The 12636-nt window shown below is 42.6% G+C and overlaps 1 protein-coding gene across 1 annotated transcript in view; it reads right to left on the bottom strand.

Annotated features, from left to right (window-relative positions):
* Positions 1–11265, bottom strand: part of TMEM236 (transmembrane protein 236) — a 40188-nt gene extending 28923 nt beyond the window's left edge. Inside the window, exon 1 of the mRNA XM_055296692.2 lies at positions 11009–11265. Within this exon, the coding sequence (XP_055152667.1) occupies positions 11009–11265 (257 nt within the window). The remainder of the gene's footprint in view (positions 1–11008) is intronic.
* Between the last annotated feature and the right edge of the window lie 1371 nt (positions 11266–12636).

Below are 12636 nucleotides of genomic sequence, written 5' to 3'. Positions count from 1 at the left end.
TAGTGTTTTTCTGATAAACGTGAGTCCATAAACCTCATGCACTAAAAAGCTGCTGAGTTCAAGGCACTATTGTGGGCTGATGGGGCAGGGTAGAAAGGGATGGGTAGGAAGGATGAATCAAATAGGACATCTCCCTTACTGTCAGTATTGAGGGTTTTATTTTCTTTTTTTAATAGAAAGACAGGGTCTTGCTATGTTGCTGAAGCTGGTTTCAAACTCCTGGTCTCAAGTGATCCTCCCACCTCAGCCTCCCAAGTAACAGAGACTACAGTCATGCACCACCATGCCCAGGTAATTTTTTTTAAAACTTCCTGTAGAGACAGGGTCTCGCTGTGTTGCCCAGGGTGGTCTCAAACTCCTGGTCTCAAGCAATCTTCTTGCCTCAGCCTTCCAAGGCTGTGCCCAATCAGTACTAAATTTTGATGATGCTCTTCTCTGGGATAATAAAGGACTAGTGGTGGGCCACATAAAATTTGGTGGTTTGTTGTACAGTGGTTTACATCACTTTCTAGTTTTTTCATATATAACTGTCCAGACTCCACAGTGGACTACAGAGTCCCTGAGGATGGAGGCAGTACCTGAGTACAAAGGCATGTACCTGCAGCAGCCTGGAAATAATGCTGGCTAACATGAAGAATTCATGTAGGGAGGCTGGGCATGGTGGCTCATGTCTATAATCCAAGCACTTTGGGAGGCTGAGGCAGGTAGATTGCCTGAGTCTGGGAGTTCGAGACGAGCCGGGCAACCTAGCAAATCCTGTCTCTACAAGAAATTTAAAAATTAGTCAGGCATGGTAGTGCAAACCTGTAGTCCCAGCTACTCAGGTGGCTGAGGTGGGAGGATCACTTGAGCCTGGGAGGTTGAGGCTACAGTGAGCTATGATCATGCCACTGCACTCCAACCTGGGTGACAGAGCAAGACCCTGTCTTGACAAAAACCTAAATATATACATTTATAAATATATATAATAAAACCTAAATATATATATATATATGAAATTCAGATAGGTAAATGTATACCTATTTAAACAAACCCATAGAGCAGACTCATAGATCACTATTAACCCAGAGGATCTCTAGTAAAACTAGGTTTAGTCAATCACACACTCAGTTATGAAACAGGTGACATCATTGCAATGGAAGCCAATTGCATTATATCAATACGTGAAGTCAGTAGCTGCATCAAGAGGACATCAGGGTGTCACTGAGATAATATCCAGGCATTAAAAATCCAGCCAGCATCCCAAGGAGACTTTCAAAAGAGTCAAAGGTCCAGAAATCATAGGATAGGAATGGCTGATGAAACTCTGCCCATTGCAGAAGAGAAAACTTAGCGGACTGAGATGCGGCGTGGTTGAGATGGCAAAATGATGCCACTGCCTTCAAACAGTGCAAAAATTTAACACAGACACATTAAGCTCAGAGAAGTCACCCCTGGAGACACAATTTGGGGAGCTGTCATCCTACAAGTGGCAGTTTACATTATGAGAGCTGATGGAAGTGTTCAAAAAGCAATAGAAATGGGGAATTAGGCAGTGATGGGCATAGCTCCTGGCCATGGAGAAAGAAAGGGCAGAGGAGGTGAAGTCTACAAAGTGGGGAAAAGACAGCTACATAGTGATAGGTTTTGTTTCAACATAAGGGAATAAGGAAGGCTGTTCCACGTAGAGCCACAGAAAGTAGTGAGTTCTCTGTAGAATCAGAGGTATTTGTACTGTGAGAAATCATTTTATAGATGAACATTAAGAGTTCACCCAGCTCCAGGATGCTGTGGAATAATGTCAATATTTGATTTACAAGCAAGGGGAAGAGGAGATTTTTAAAGGATGGGGCTGAGATACAGAAAACTTCTTTTTCTTTTCTTTTTTTTTTTTTTTTTTGAGACACAGTCTCACTCTGTCGCCCAGGCTGGAGTGCAGTGGCACAATCTCGGCTCACTGCAAACTCTGCCTCCTGGGTTCAAGCGATTCTCCTGCCTCAGCCTCCTGAGTACCTGGGACTACAGGCACGAGCCACCACACCCAGCTAACTTTTGTATTTTTTAGTAGAGATGGGGTTCCACCATGTTGGCCAGGCTGGTCTTGAACTCCAGACCTCAAGTGATCCACCCACCTCGGCCTCCCAAAGTGCTAGGATTACAGATGTGAACCAGCATGCCTGGCCCAGAAAATTTTTTTAAGAAGAGAATTACCCTATTGACAAGGACTGGGAGGGAATACGGGGGGAGAAAAGGAGCAAGAGGCAAGAAGACCAGTGGGTGAAGGTTGCCAGAGCCCAAGCGTTAGTTAATGAAATGGTCTTCATTTTGCCTTGAACAGAAAAAATCAGGACAAATCAGGTCTGACACTGGATTTGAATATATGAAAATTTGGGGGACCACGTCAGAAACTGAAGTTTTGATGGTCTTGAAATAAGGGCCTAATTGGGATGAGAGAAACAGCCATGGAGAACAAGGAGCTGATGCAAGAGAGAGGAAGAGGAAGAATTACCAGAATGTGCTGACTTCCTGCATAGGATAAGGAAAGAAAAGAAAAAGTAAATACACTCCTGCTGGTTTACTGTGCGATATGGCTTGGCTGGGTCTCTACCCAAATCTCATCTCGAATTGTAGCTCCCAGAATTCCCACATGTCATGGGAGGCACTTGGTGGGAGGTAATTGAATCATGGGGGCAGGTCCTTCCTGTGCTTTTCTTGTGACAGTGAATACGTCTCATGGATCTGATGGTTTTATAAAGGGGAGTTCCCCTGCACATGCACTCTTGCCTGCTGCCATGTAAGACATGACTTTGCTCCTTATTAGCCTTCAGCCATTATTGTGAGGCCTCCCCAGCAATGCAGAACTGTGAGTCCATCAAACCTCTTTCCTTTATAAATTACCCAGTCTCAGGTATGTCTTTATTACCAGCATGAGAACAGACTAATACACTGGATATAGTAGGGCAAGGAGGATAAAGCCTGCAGTCAACTATGACAAAATTGTTGATCCTTTTCATGTATAATGCCCAAGACCAAACTGTAAAGGAAATATGGATAGCTTAAACTACGTGAAAAATAAAAATTCTCCATATCAAAAACACCAAAGTAAAATTAAAAGACTAATGATAACCCTGAAATGTATGCTACATCAAATTCAACATACTTATTGCTTGATGATCTTGTGCAATTTAAACAAACGAACATCCTTAATGCTTATAGAACTCATAAATCAGTAGCAAAAAAAATGGATATACCAACAGAAAAAGAGATCAAGGACAAAAATATATGATTTTTAGAAAATACAAATAGCCAATAGATCTATGAGAAAATGTTAAACAAGATAGACAATAGATTCACTAGGAGAAACTGGAATGTTCTGAGAAGTAACTGGTAAGCAGCAGTGTTTAGTTAATGGGGTCTTATCAATTAATGATCTCTCAGAGGTGCTGAAAAGGGAGCTCCATTTCCTTCAGGTTAACCCGTGTGTCCAGCAGCGCACAGATGTCACTAGTGCTGTGTGTTTCAGTTGTCAGGGCCAGCGCGGAGCAGTAAGGGGCTCAAGGCTCCCTTGGGGCAGTCTTTTTTTTTTTTTTTTTTTTTTTTTTGAGACGGAGTCTCGCTCTGTCGCCCAGGCAGGACTGCAGTGGCGCTATCTCAGCTCACTGCAAGCTCCACCTCCTGGGTTCACGCCATTCTCCTGCCTCAGCATCCCAAGTAGCTGGGACTACAGGTGCCCGCCACTATGCCTGGCTAATTTTTTTGTATTTGTAGTAGAGACGGGGTTTCACCGTGTTAGCCAGGATGGTCCCCTTGGGGCAGTCTTGACTCAACTACTCATTGGCTCTGTGATCTTCTAACTCCTGTGCCTCAATTTCCTCATTTGTAAAGGGGAGACTATCATTGTTCTTGCATATCAAGATAAGAAAATCAACTAAAATAATACAGACTATGTGTTTAAAATTATGCCTGGTACATAGTACTTGCTCAGTAAATATTTGCTCTTACATTACTACAACTACAACAGCTACTACTGCTATGATCACCACCACCATTACCTAAAGCAGATCAACAGCAAAATCTCACGGAATATGTTAAAAACTTAAGCCAGGTAAAATGTTGCCCAAAATGGTAGGGTCTTTTAAACTTGCCCTGCCCAGGATTCCTGACATGTTCATAGTCTGAATTAATTGTACTCCAAAGGACCCAAAGAACACCCGAAATATAGCTCTAGGTCCCAAGACAGTCTGGGAGCCTCCACAAATATTCTAGGATGATCCTACTGCCAATGTACCTTCTCAATGAAGATCTGCTCCAGTTTCAGGCTAGCCTTGTAGCTCAATGTTATCACACATTTACTGATACTCCAGGAAAATAACTCTCTTATTTACTGGAATACACAGTTTGGTGTGTATATAAATAACTTTCTTCATTCCCCCAAGCATCTCACTTGTTGATTATGAATTCTGGCAGGCATCCCCAGAATGGAGCCATAATTCCAGAAAAATCAGGAAGTGTTAACGAGAGAAGGGGAAAGTACTGGATTAAAGTTCAGCCTCCAGTACGTTTTAAGCTCTCTGAAATTGTTTCCTCCCTCATAAAATGGGAATTATGTCTGCTTGGTCAACTTTACAACACTGGCATGTAGGCCTAGAGAGAAAATGAAATGAAAAAAGTAACAATAAAACATAAATATGACATAAAATAAAACATAATAATTCTGTTAATGTAAAACATTTCTGAGATACTAATGATCTTACCATATTGGTGTTCATTCTTCTCAAAGAATAAAAGAAACCTGCAAAATTCTCCAAAATCGAGGAATATTACTGACAGGATATACTTTCCTTCAGTTTTATTGTCACTTCTACCACTTTTCAGAGTCATTCTGAAGATTTAACATGATCACATTTTTAATGAAAATAATAAATTCAGTCTGAGGTCATAACACTTACATTCATTTAATGACTACAGACCAGTTGCTATGCTAGGAACTTTACATGCATGATCTCATGAAGTTTCTTAAAACAGCACTCCAAGAAAGAAACTAAGTTGTCTCTGTTTTGCTCACAAAAAAATTAAGGCTCAAAGAATTCAAATAACTCACATAAGGTTTCACGGTCAATGTCAAGGCTAGGATTTGAATCCAGGCCACTTTCCTTTTACATATATTCCTGGGGCACACCCTTTACTGACTGATGACTCACTCTCTCCTGAAGACCAGCCTCACAGGGCTCATGACACCAGCCTGGACCTTCAGGGAAGCTCTCAGATAAGCCTCATCAACATCAAATCTTGAATGTTCAGAGTCTGTGAAATTTCACATAAACAACTATTTGACTATTCCTCAAAAATAATTCATATGCTCAATCCTTACTTTGTCTAATAGCAATTATTTTTGCATCATCTTCATGTAGCAATCAAGATATGACACCCTATATATTACCCCATATATTATAAGAGCCAAATACACCTCTGGGTGAAATGTATGTTAATGATATTAAAAGCATTGCATTTTTCTGGCCGCGCCTGGTGGCTCATGCCTGTAATCGCAGCACTTTGGGCGACCAAAGTGGGCAGATCACTTGAGGTCAGGAGTTGGAGACCAGCCTGGCCAACATAGTGAAACTCTGTCTCTACTAAAAATTTAAAAATCAACCAGGCATGGTGGCACACGCCTGTAATCCCAGCTACTCAGGAGGCTGAGATGAGACAATAGCTTAAACCCTGGAGGTGGAGGTTGCAGTGAGCAGACATCGTGCCACTGCATTCCAGCCTGGGCAACAGAGTGAGACTCCATCTCAAAAAACAGAAAACAAAACAAACAAACAAAAAAACGCATTGCATTTTTCTTGAAACACACTTGGCATTCAAAGTCAGAAAAAATAAAGGAAAAGAAAGTTGCATGAGATAGAGGAAATTGCATGGAATCAGACAGACCTAGGCTCACAAATCCTAGCTCCCCCATTATATAGCTTTTTTTGTTTTTGTTTTTGTTTTTGTTTTTTTTTGAGACAGGGTTTTGCTCTGTGACCCAGGCTAGAGTGCAGTGGCATGATCTTAACACACGGCAGCCTTGATCTCCGGGGCTCATGTGATCCTCCCCCTTTAGCTCCCAGAGCAGCTGAGACTACAGGCACGCACCACCATGCCTGGCTAATTTTTTTATTTTTCTGTAGAGACAGGGTCTCACTACGTTGCCTAGGCTGGTCTTGAACTCCTGTGCTCGAGCCATCCTCACACCTAAGCCTCTAAAAGTCTTGGGATTACAGGCAGGAGCTACCATGCCTGGCTCCACTTGCTAGCTTTATCAGTTGACAAAGTTAATTACTTCAAGTTCCAGTTTCTTTGTCTATAAAATGAGAACACTAGCACGTACACTTCGCTGAGTTGTTGTAAAGTTTAAACTTAATAGTACAGAAGGTGTAAAGCTCCTAGAACAGTGATCAGAAACTACTGCTTCTCTTCTATGACAGTAAAAGATAACTATATGATAATGCTCATCAATGTGGCCAGAAGGAAACGGTTTCAGTTTCACTGAAATTACAGATAACCTGCCCACTGTCTAAACACTGTTTAAAACACATGTGGCCAGCCACACCCGCAAAACAGAAACTAAAGACTGGAAGTGTATTTCCCAAAAGAAATCACCGAGAGATATAGTTATGACAACCGAAAACACTTTAGTACAGGGGCGGTACCTGAGCCAGATGTACAAAATGAAATCTGAGCAGACACTAGAGGTGACTGGTATACCACGTGCACTGAGGGGCAGAAGCGAAAGCCTACTCTGTTCCTTAATCTCAATTGCCCCAGGAGAATGGGACCTTGTCCTTCAAAGAGGCAGTTTGGGACAGTGGCTAGAAGTACCCATTATGGAGCCACGTAGACCTAGGTCCAAAGTCTGCCTCTTCCACTCTCTCTAGTTCACTGACTTTGGGAGAGTTGCTGAATCTCTCTAATCAGTAATTTTCTCTAGGGAATAAGAACGATAAACTCATAAAAATTCTACTTTAGGCTGGACACAGTGGTTCATGCTTGTAATCCCAGCACTTTGGGAGGCTGAGGCGGGCAGATCACTTGAGGTCAGGAGTTTGAGACCAGCCTGGCCAACATGGGGAAAACCTGTCTCTACTAAAAATACAGAAATTAGTCAGGTGTGGTCGTGCACAACTGTAATCCCCACTACTCAGGAGGCTGAGGCAAGAGAATCGTGTGAACCTGGGAGACAGAGGTTGCAGGGAGCCTAGATTGCTCCTCTGTACTCCAGCCTGGGCAACAGAGCTAGACTCCATCTCAAAAAAAAAACAAAAACGAAACAAAAAAAACTACTTTATGAGGTGAAGTAGATATTTCTCTCTCTTTTTGTTTTTCAGAGTTGGGGGTCTCCATCTGTCACCCAGGCTAGAGTGCAGTGGCACAATCATAGATCACTGCAGGCTCAAACTCCTGGGCTCAAGTCATCCTCTTGAATAGCTGGGACTACAGGCATGCACCACCACGTCCTGCTGAGTTTCTGATGTTCTGTAGAGACGAGGTCTCACTATGTTGCCCAGGCTGGTCTCTAACTCCAGGCTTCAATCAATCCTCCGACCTTGGCCTCCGAAAGTGTTGGGATTAAAGGTGTAAGCCACTGGGCCTGGCCTATGAAGTATATATTTCTGTACCACCCCATATCAGTACTTACATGGCACATAATCAATGATCTATAAAGAATCAATTATAGCCTAATAATAACAACAGTAAGTTATATGGGAAGGTTTGCTGCCTAAATGACATTCAGGATCTAGAGTTTTAGGGATTTGAGTCCATGTGAAAACAAAAAACCAAAACACAAAAAAACCCAAGAGCTTCTTCCTGGGCCATGGCGGGCCAGTTTCCCATTGGTTTATTCCTGTTGGCATTTGAACCTTCCACCATTCCCTCAAAATTCCAACCCAGCCAGGAATCTTGGACAGTCAAAGCCACCCCTACAGGGTATGAGAGGTGGAGAGTCAAGCCCAGCTCCAAGCTACCCCTTAGGTGACCCTGGGGCTCTGGTCAAGGTTTGGAAAGCCCCTAAACCCTACTGATAAACGCAGTGCCAACAACAAAATGCTTTATTTCCAGAAACCCCTTAAGACCCTTGCTCTCGGGGAAATGGAAGTCTCCTGGCAAGGTTCACAGAAGTGGCCACATCCGGGATCGGTACCTAAAGAGAGCACCGTGAACTTCACATGTCAGCTCTCCATCAGCATCCTCCCAACCTCAGCAATGGTATATCTAGCTCTGTTGCAGAGTCTATTATTTTTACATCTCTGCCCTTGCGTGTATGTGCAAATTCCCAGTGCCTCACTTTTCACATGTGTTCTATGTCATTCGCTTTCAAAATAAAACATCGGCCGGGAGCAGTGGCTTATGCCTGTAATCCCAGCACTTTGGGAGGCCGAGGCTGGCAGATCACCTGAGGTCAAGAGTTCAAGACCAGCATGGCCAACATGGTGAAACTCTGTCTCTACTAAAAATTAAAAAAAATAAAAATAAATTAGCTGGGAGTGGTGGCAGGACCCTGTAATCCCAGCTACTCAGGAGGCTGAGGCAGGAGAGGTGCTTGAACCCAGGAGGTGGAGGTTGCAGTGAGCCAAGATCACGCCACTACACTCCAGCCTGGACAACAAGAGTGAAACTCTGTCTCAAATAAATAAATAAATAAAACATCAGTATGAAAGAAAAATTAGCTTATGTTAACTTATTAAAGAAAAGAGAGAAGTCCAAGATGAGTAAGAATCAAATCTGAAGATCTAAAAGGAAAAATACATTGATATCAGAGACTATTTGTTCTCAATACCCTTATGTGGATCAGTATACCCATTAGCTAAGATGCTAGTTAAACCAACATTAAATCTTGATTTATTTAAAGTATCTCTGTATTGTTATTGAAGTACTTTCCTCCCCTACAAGGGTAATAGAATTTACCAACATAGTAAATTATTTATTTTTAAAGTCTAAGTAGGCCAGCTTTGGCGGCTCACGCCTGTAATCTCAGCACTTTGGGAGGCCAAGACGGGTGGATTGTTTGAGCCCAGGAGTTTGGAACCAACCTGAGCAATGTGGCAAAACCTCATCTTTATAAAAAGACACAAAAAATGTAGACGGGTGTGGTGGTGCGCACCTGTAGTCCCAGCTACTCAGGAGGTCGAGGTGGGAGGATCACCCGAGCCCCCTGGGGAGGTCGAGGCTGCTGTGAGCAACAATCACGCCACTGCACTCCAACCTGGGCAACAGAGCCACACCCAGTCTCAAAATAAATAAATAAGTAAACAAAAAGTCTAAAGGAACCAGTTGTTTTAAAAGTCTTAGTTAATGGTCAAAGTATGACGTAAGCCTGCAAAATGCAATGTAAATAATTAAAAATAGATATTACTTTCAGTTTTACACAAAATTAAAATTCTACATTACCATCTTCTGATTATGAGTTGTGTAAGCTCACTCCGATAAGTTTATGTGGTTTAGTGTCCAGGAGAATTAAGTCCAACATTTACTACTTAGAATAGCATGAACTGGCACAAACTCCAGTCTTACTCACCCATCTCATGTGTTATTCTCACTCAGTATAAATGACTGCAGAAAAATTATGGAAGATACCACAATATCCATACATTTACAGAAGCAGTAACTGTAGCCTCCCGTTAATGTCACATTCTATCCTTACGCTCTGCTCACATCCTTACCCACAGTATGTTAGAACGTATCTTTCAGGAATACTTATACACTGTTAGTGGAAGTCTAAATTAGTTTAACCATTGTGGAAGACAGTGTGGTGATTCCTCAAAGACCTAAAGACAGAAATACCATTCGACCCAGCAATTTCAATACTGGGTATATTCCCAAAGGAATATAAATCATTCTATTACACAGACACACGCACCTGTATGTTCGTTGCAGTACTATTCACAATGGCAAAGACATGAAACCGACCTAAATGTCCATCAGTGATAGAATGGATAAAGAAAATGTGATATATATACTCCATGGAATACTATGCAACCATGAAAAAGAACAAGATCATGTCTTTTGCAAGGACATGGATGGAGCTGGAGGCCATTATCTTTAGCAAACTAAGGCAGGAACAGAAAACCAAATACCACATGTTCTCATTTATAAGTGGCAGCTAAATGATGAGAACACATGCACACACAGAGGGGAACAACACACACCAGCGCCTTTCAGTGGGTGAATGGTGGGAGGAGGGAGAGGATCAGGAAAAACAACTAATAGGTACTAGGCTTAATACCTGGGTGATGAAATAATCTGTACAACAAACCCCCATGACACAAGTTAACCTATGTAACAAACCTGCACTTAAACAGACAAACAAACAAACATATCTTTGAAAGCATCACGGGGATTCCCTGCTAAAGAATTCTTTTACGGGCTGGGTGTGGTGGTTCACTCCTGTATTCCTAGCACTTTGGGAGGCTGAGGTGAGTGGATCATTTGAGGTCAGGAGTAGGGACCAGCCTGGCCAACATGAAAACCCCGTTTCTACTAAAAGTTCAAAAATTAGCTTGGCATGGTGGTGCATGCCGGTGAAACAATCTATACAACAAACCCCTAATGACACAAGTCAACCTATGTAACAAACCTGCGCTTGCACCCCTGAACTTAAAAGTTAAAACAAACAACAAACAAACAAACAAACAAACGTATCTTTGACAGCATCACGGGGATTCCCTACTAAAGAATTCTTTTACGGGCCAGGCATGGTGGCTCCTGCCTGTAATCCTAGTACTTTGGGAGGCTGAGGCAGGCAGATCACTTGAGGTCAGGAGTTCAAGACCAGCCTGGCCAACATGGCAAAAACCCATCTCTACTAAAAATACAAAGATAAGCTGGGTGTGGTGGTGCGCGACTGTAATCCCAGCTAGTCAGGAGGCTGAGGTAGGAGAATCACTTGAAGCCGGGAGGCGAAGGTGGCAGTGAGGTGAGATGCCCCTACTGCACTCCAGCCTGGGTGACAGAGCGAGACTCCATATAAAAAAATTCTTTTACTTACCATCCTTTAATTTTTCTGTAAATATAACGTTTCTTGTGCAGTATAACTTTTACAGGAACCCAGATCAGTAGTGTCACTAACGCAACATAGGCAATAGAACAGGAGACGATCAGCCAGTAGTGTGTGTTGTCAGATCCAGCCCTTGTTCCTTGGTAGGCGGTGGCAAACTGTTCTGTGATCACGAGGGTGGGGATGGAGAAAGCGGCAAACTCTAGGAGCTCAAAAACCACGAACTTAATGAGCCTTCCAGAAGCCATCCTGAGGAAAAGCAAGCTGCCAAGGACCTGGGGCTCCCTCTTTGACTGTGGGCAGCATACGGGCCCACAGACACTGAACTGGGATCAAGTTCCTTGTCCTCGAATCGCTAACCAGCGACTTTTTATTCTTTTATTGACCCTCATATGGTTCAATGATCTCCTAACTTAACAACCGTGGTCTCTTAAAGGAACAGGGCCGTTGTGGAAGTGATCACTCAACATATTTGCACATCCATTATTAGAAGTCAAATGAACTTTAGAGCATGCCTGGGAGCATGGGTAAAAGCAGGGTTTTAAAAAGGCGTTTATTGCTAATGTTAGCACGGAACCTTTTGTGTAACAGTCAACTCTTGTTAAGTAAAACTGCTGGAATAATATAATTTTAGAGTTAAAAGGGAATAGACAGAATCCAACCCTCTATTTTTACATAAAAGCAAATTCAGGCAAAGGGAGATACTCAAACCTAAGTCTTCATCTTGGAAAACCACCCCTCCCTTTCAAGTCCTTGAAAAGGGAGTTTGAATTCACTTTATCAACTTTCTAACCAGGATTCTCCCCAATACTTAAGATATTCATTCATTATTGTGCATTAGTTGCCGTAAAACACAAATTAATGTTATTTTTGTTTTGCTGCCCAGCAAACTGAAATGGTGACATTAGAAGCCTGTTATCAGGATTTACACATTAACAGCTATCTGTGACTAGCTCAAATGCATATCAAATATTTAAAGGATGACTGTTGTCTCCATGAATATCCTTCCTTCGAAAAACATACTTAAGACCAGGCATGGTGGCTCACGCCTGTAATGCCAGCACTTTGGGAGGCCAAAGCGGGCAGATCACCTGAGGTCAGGAATTCAAGACCAGCCTGGCCGACATGATGAAACCCCGTCTCTACTAAAAAATACAAAAATTAAGTCCAGGCACAGTAGCTTACACCTGTAATCCCAGCACTTTGGGAGGCTGAAGCAGGCAGATCACCTGAGGTCAAGAGTTCGAGATCAGCCTGACCAACATGGTGAAACCCCATCTGCACAAAAAAAGAAAAAAAATACAAAATTAGACGGATGTGGTGGTGCATGCCTGTAATCCCAGCTACTTGGGAGGCTGAGGCATGAGAGAATCGCTTGAACCTGGGAGGTGCGGAGGTTGCAGTGAGCCGAGATTGCACCATTACACTCCAGCCTGGGCAACAAGAGCAAAAGTCTGTCTCAAAAAAAAAAAAAAAAAAAAAAAAAATGCAAAAATTAGAGGGGTGTGGTGGCACATGCCTGTAATCCAGCTACTTGGGAGGCTAAGGCAGGAGAATCACTTCAACCTAGGAGACTGAGGTTGCAGCGAGCTGAGATCATGCCACTGCACTCCAGCCTG

The sequence above is a fragment of the Symphalangus syndactylus genome, chromosome 10 (assembly GCF_028878055.3).
Source record: "Symphalangus syndactylus isolate Jambi chromosome 10, NHGRI_mSymSyn1-v2.1_pri, whole genome shotgun sequence".
Taxonomy (NCBI): domain Eukaryota; kingdom Metazoa; phylum Chordata; class Mammalia; order Primates; family Hylobatidae; genus Symphalangus; species Symphalangus syndactylus.
This window is presented reverse-complemented; position numbering and strand designations above follow the sequence as displayed.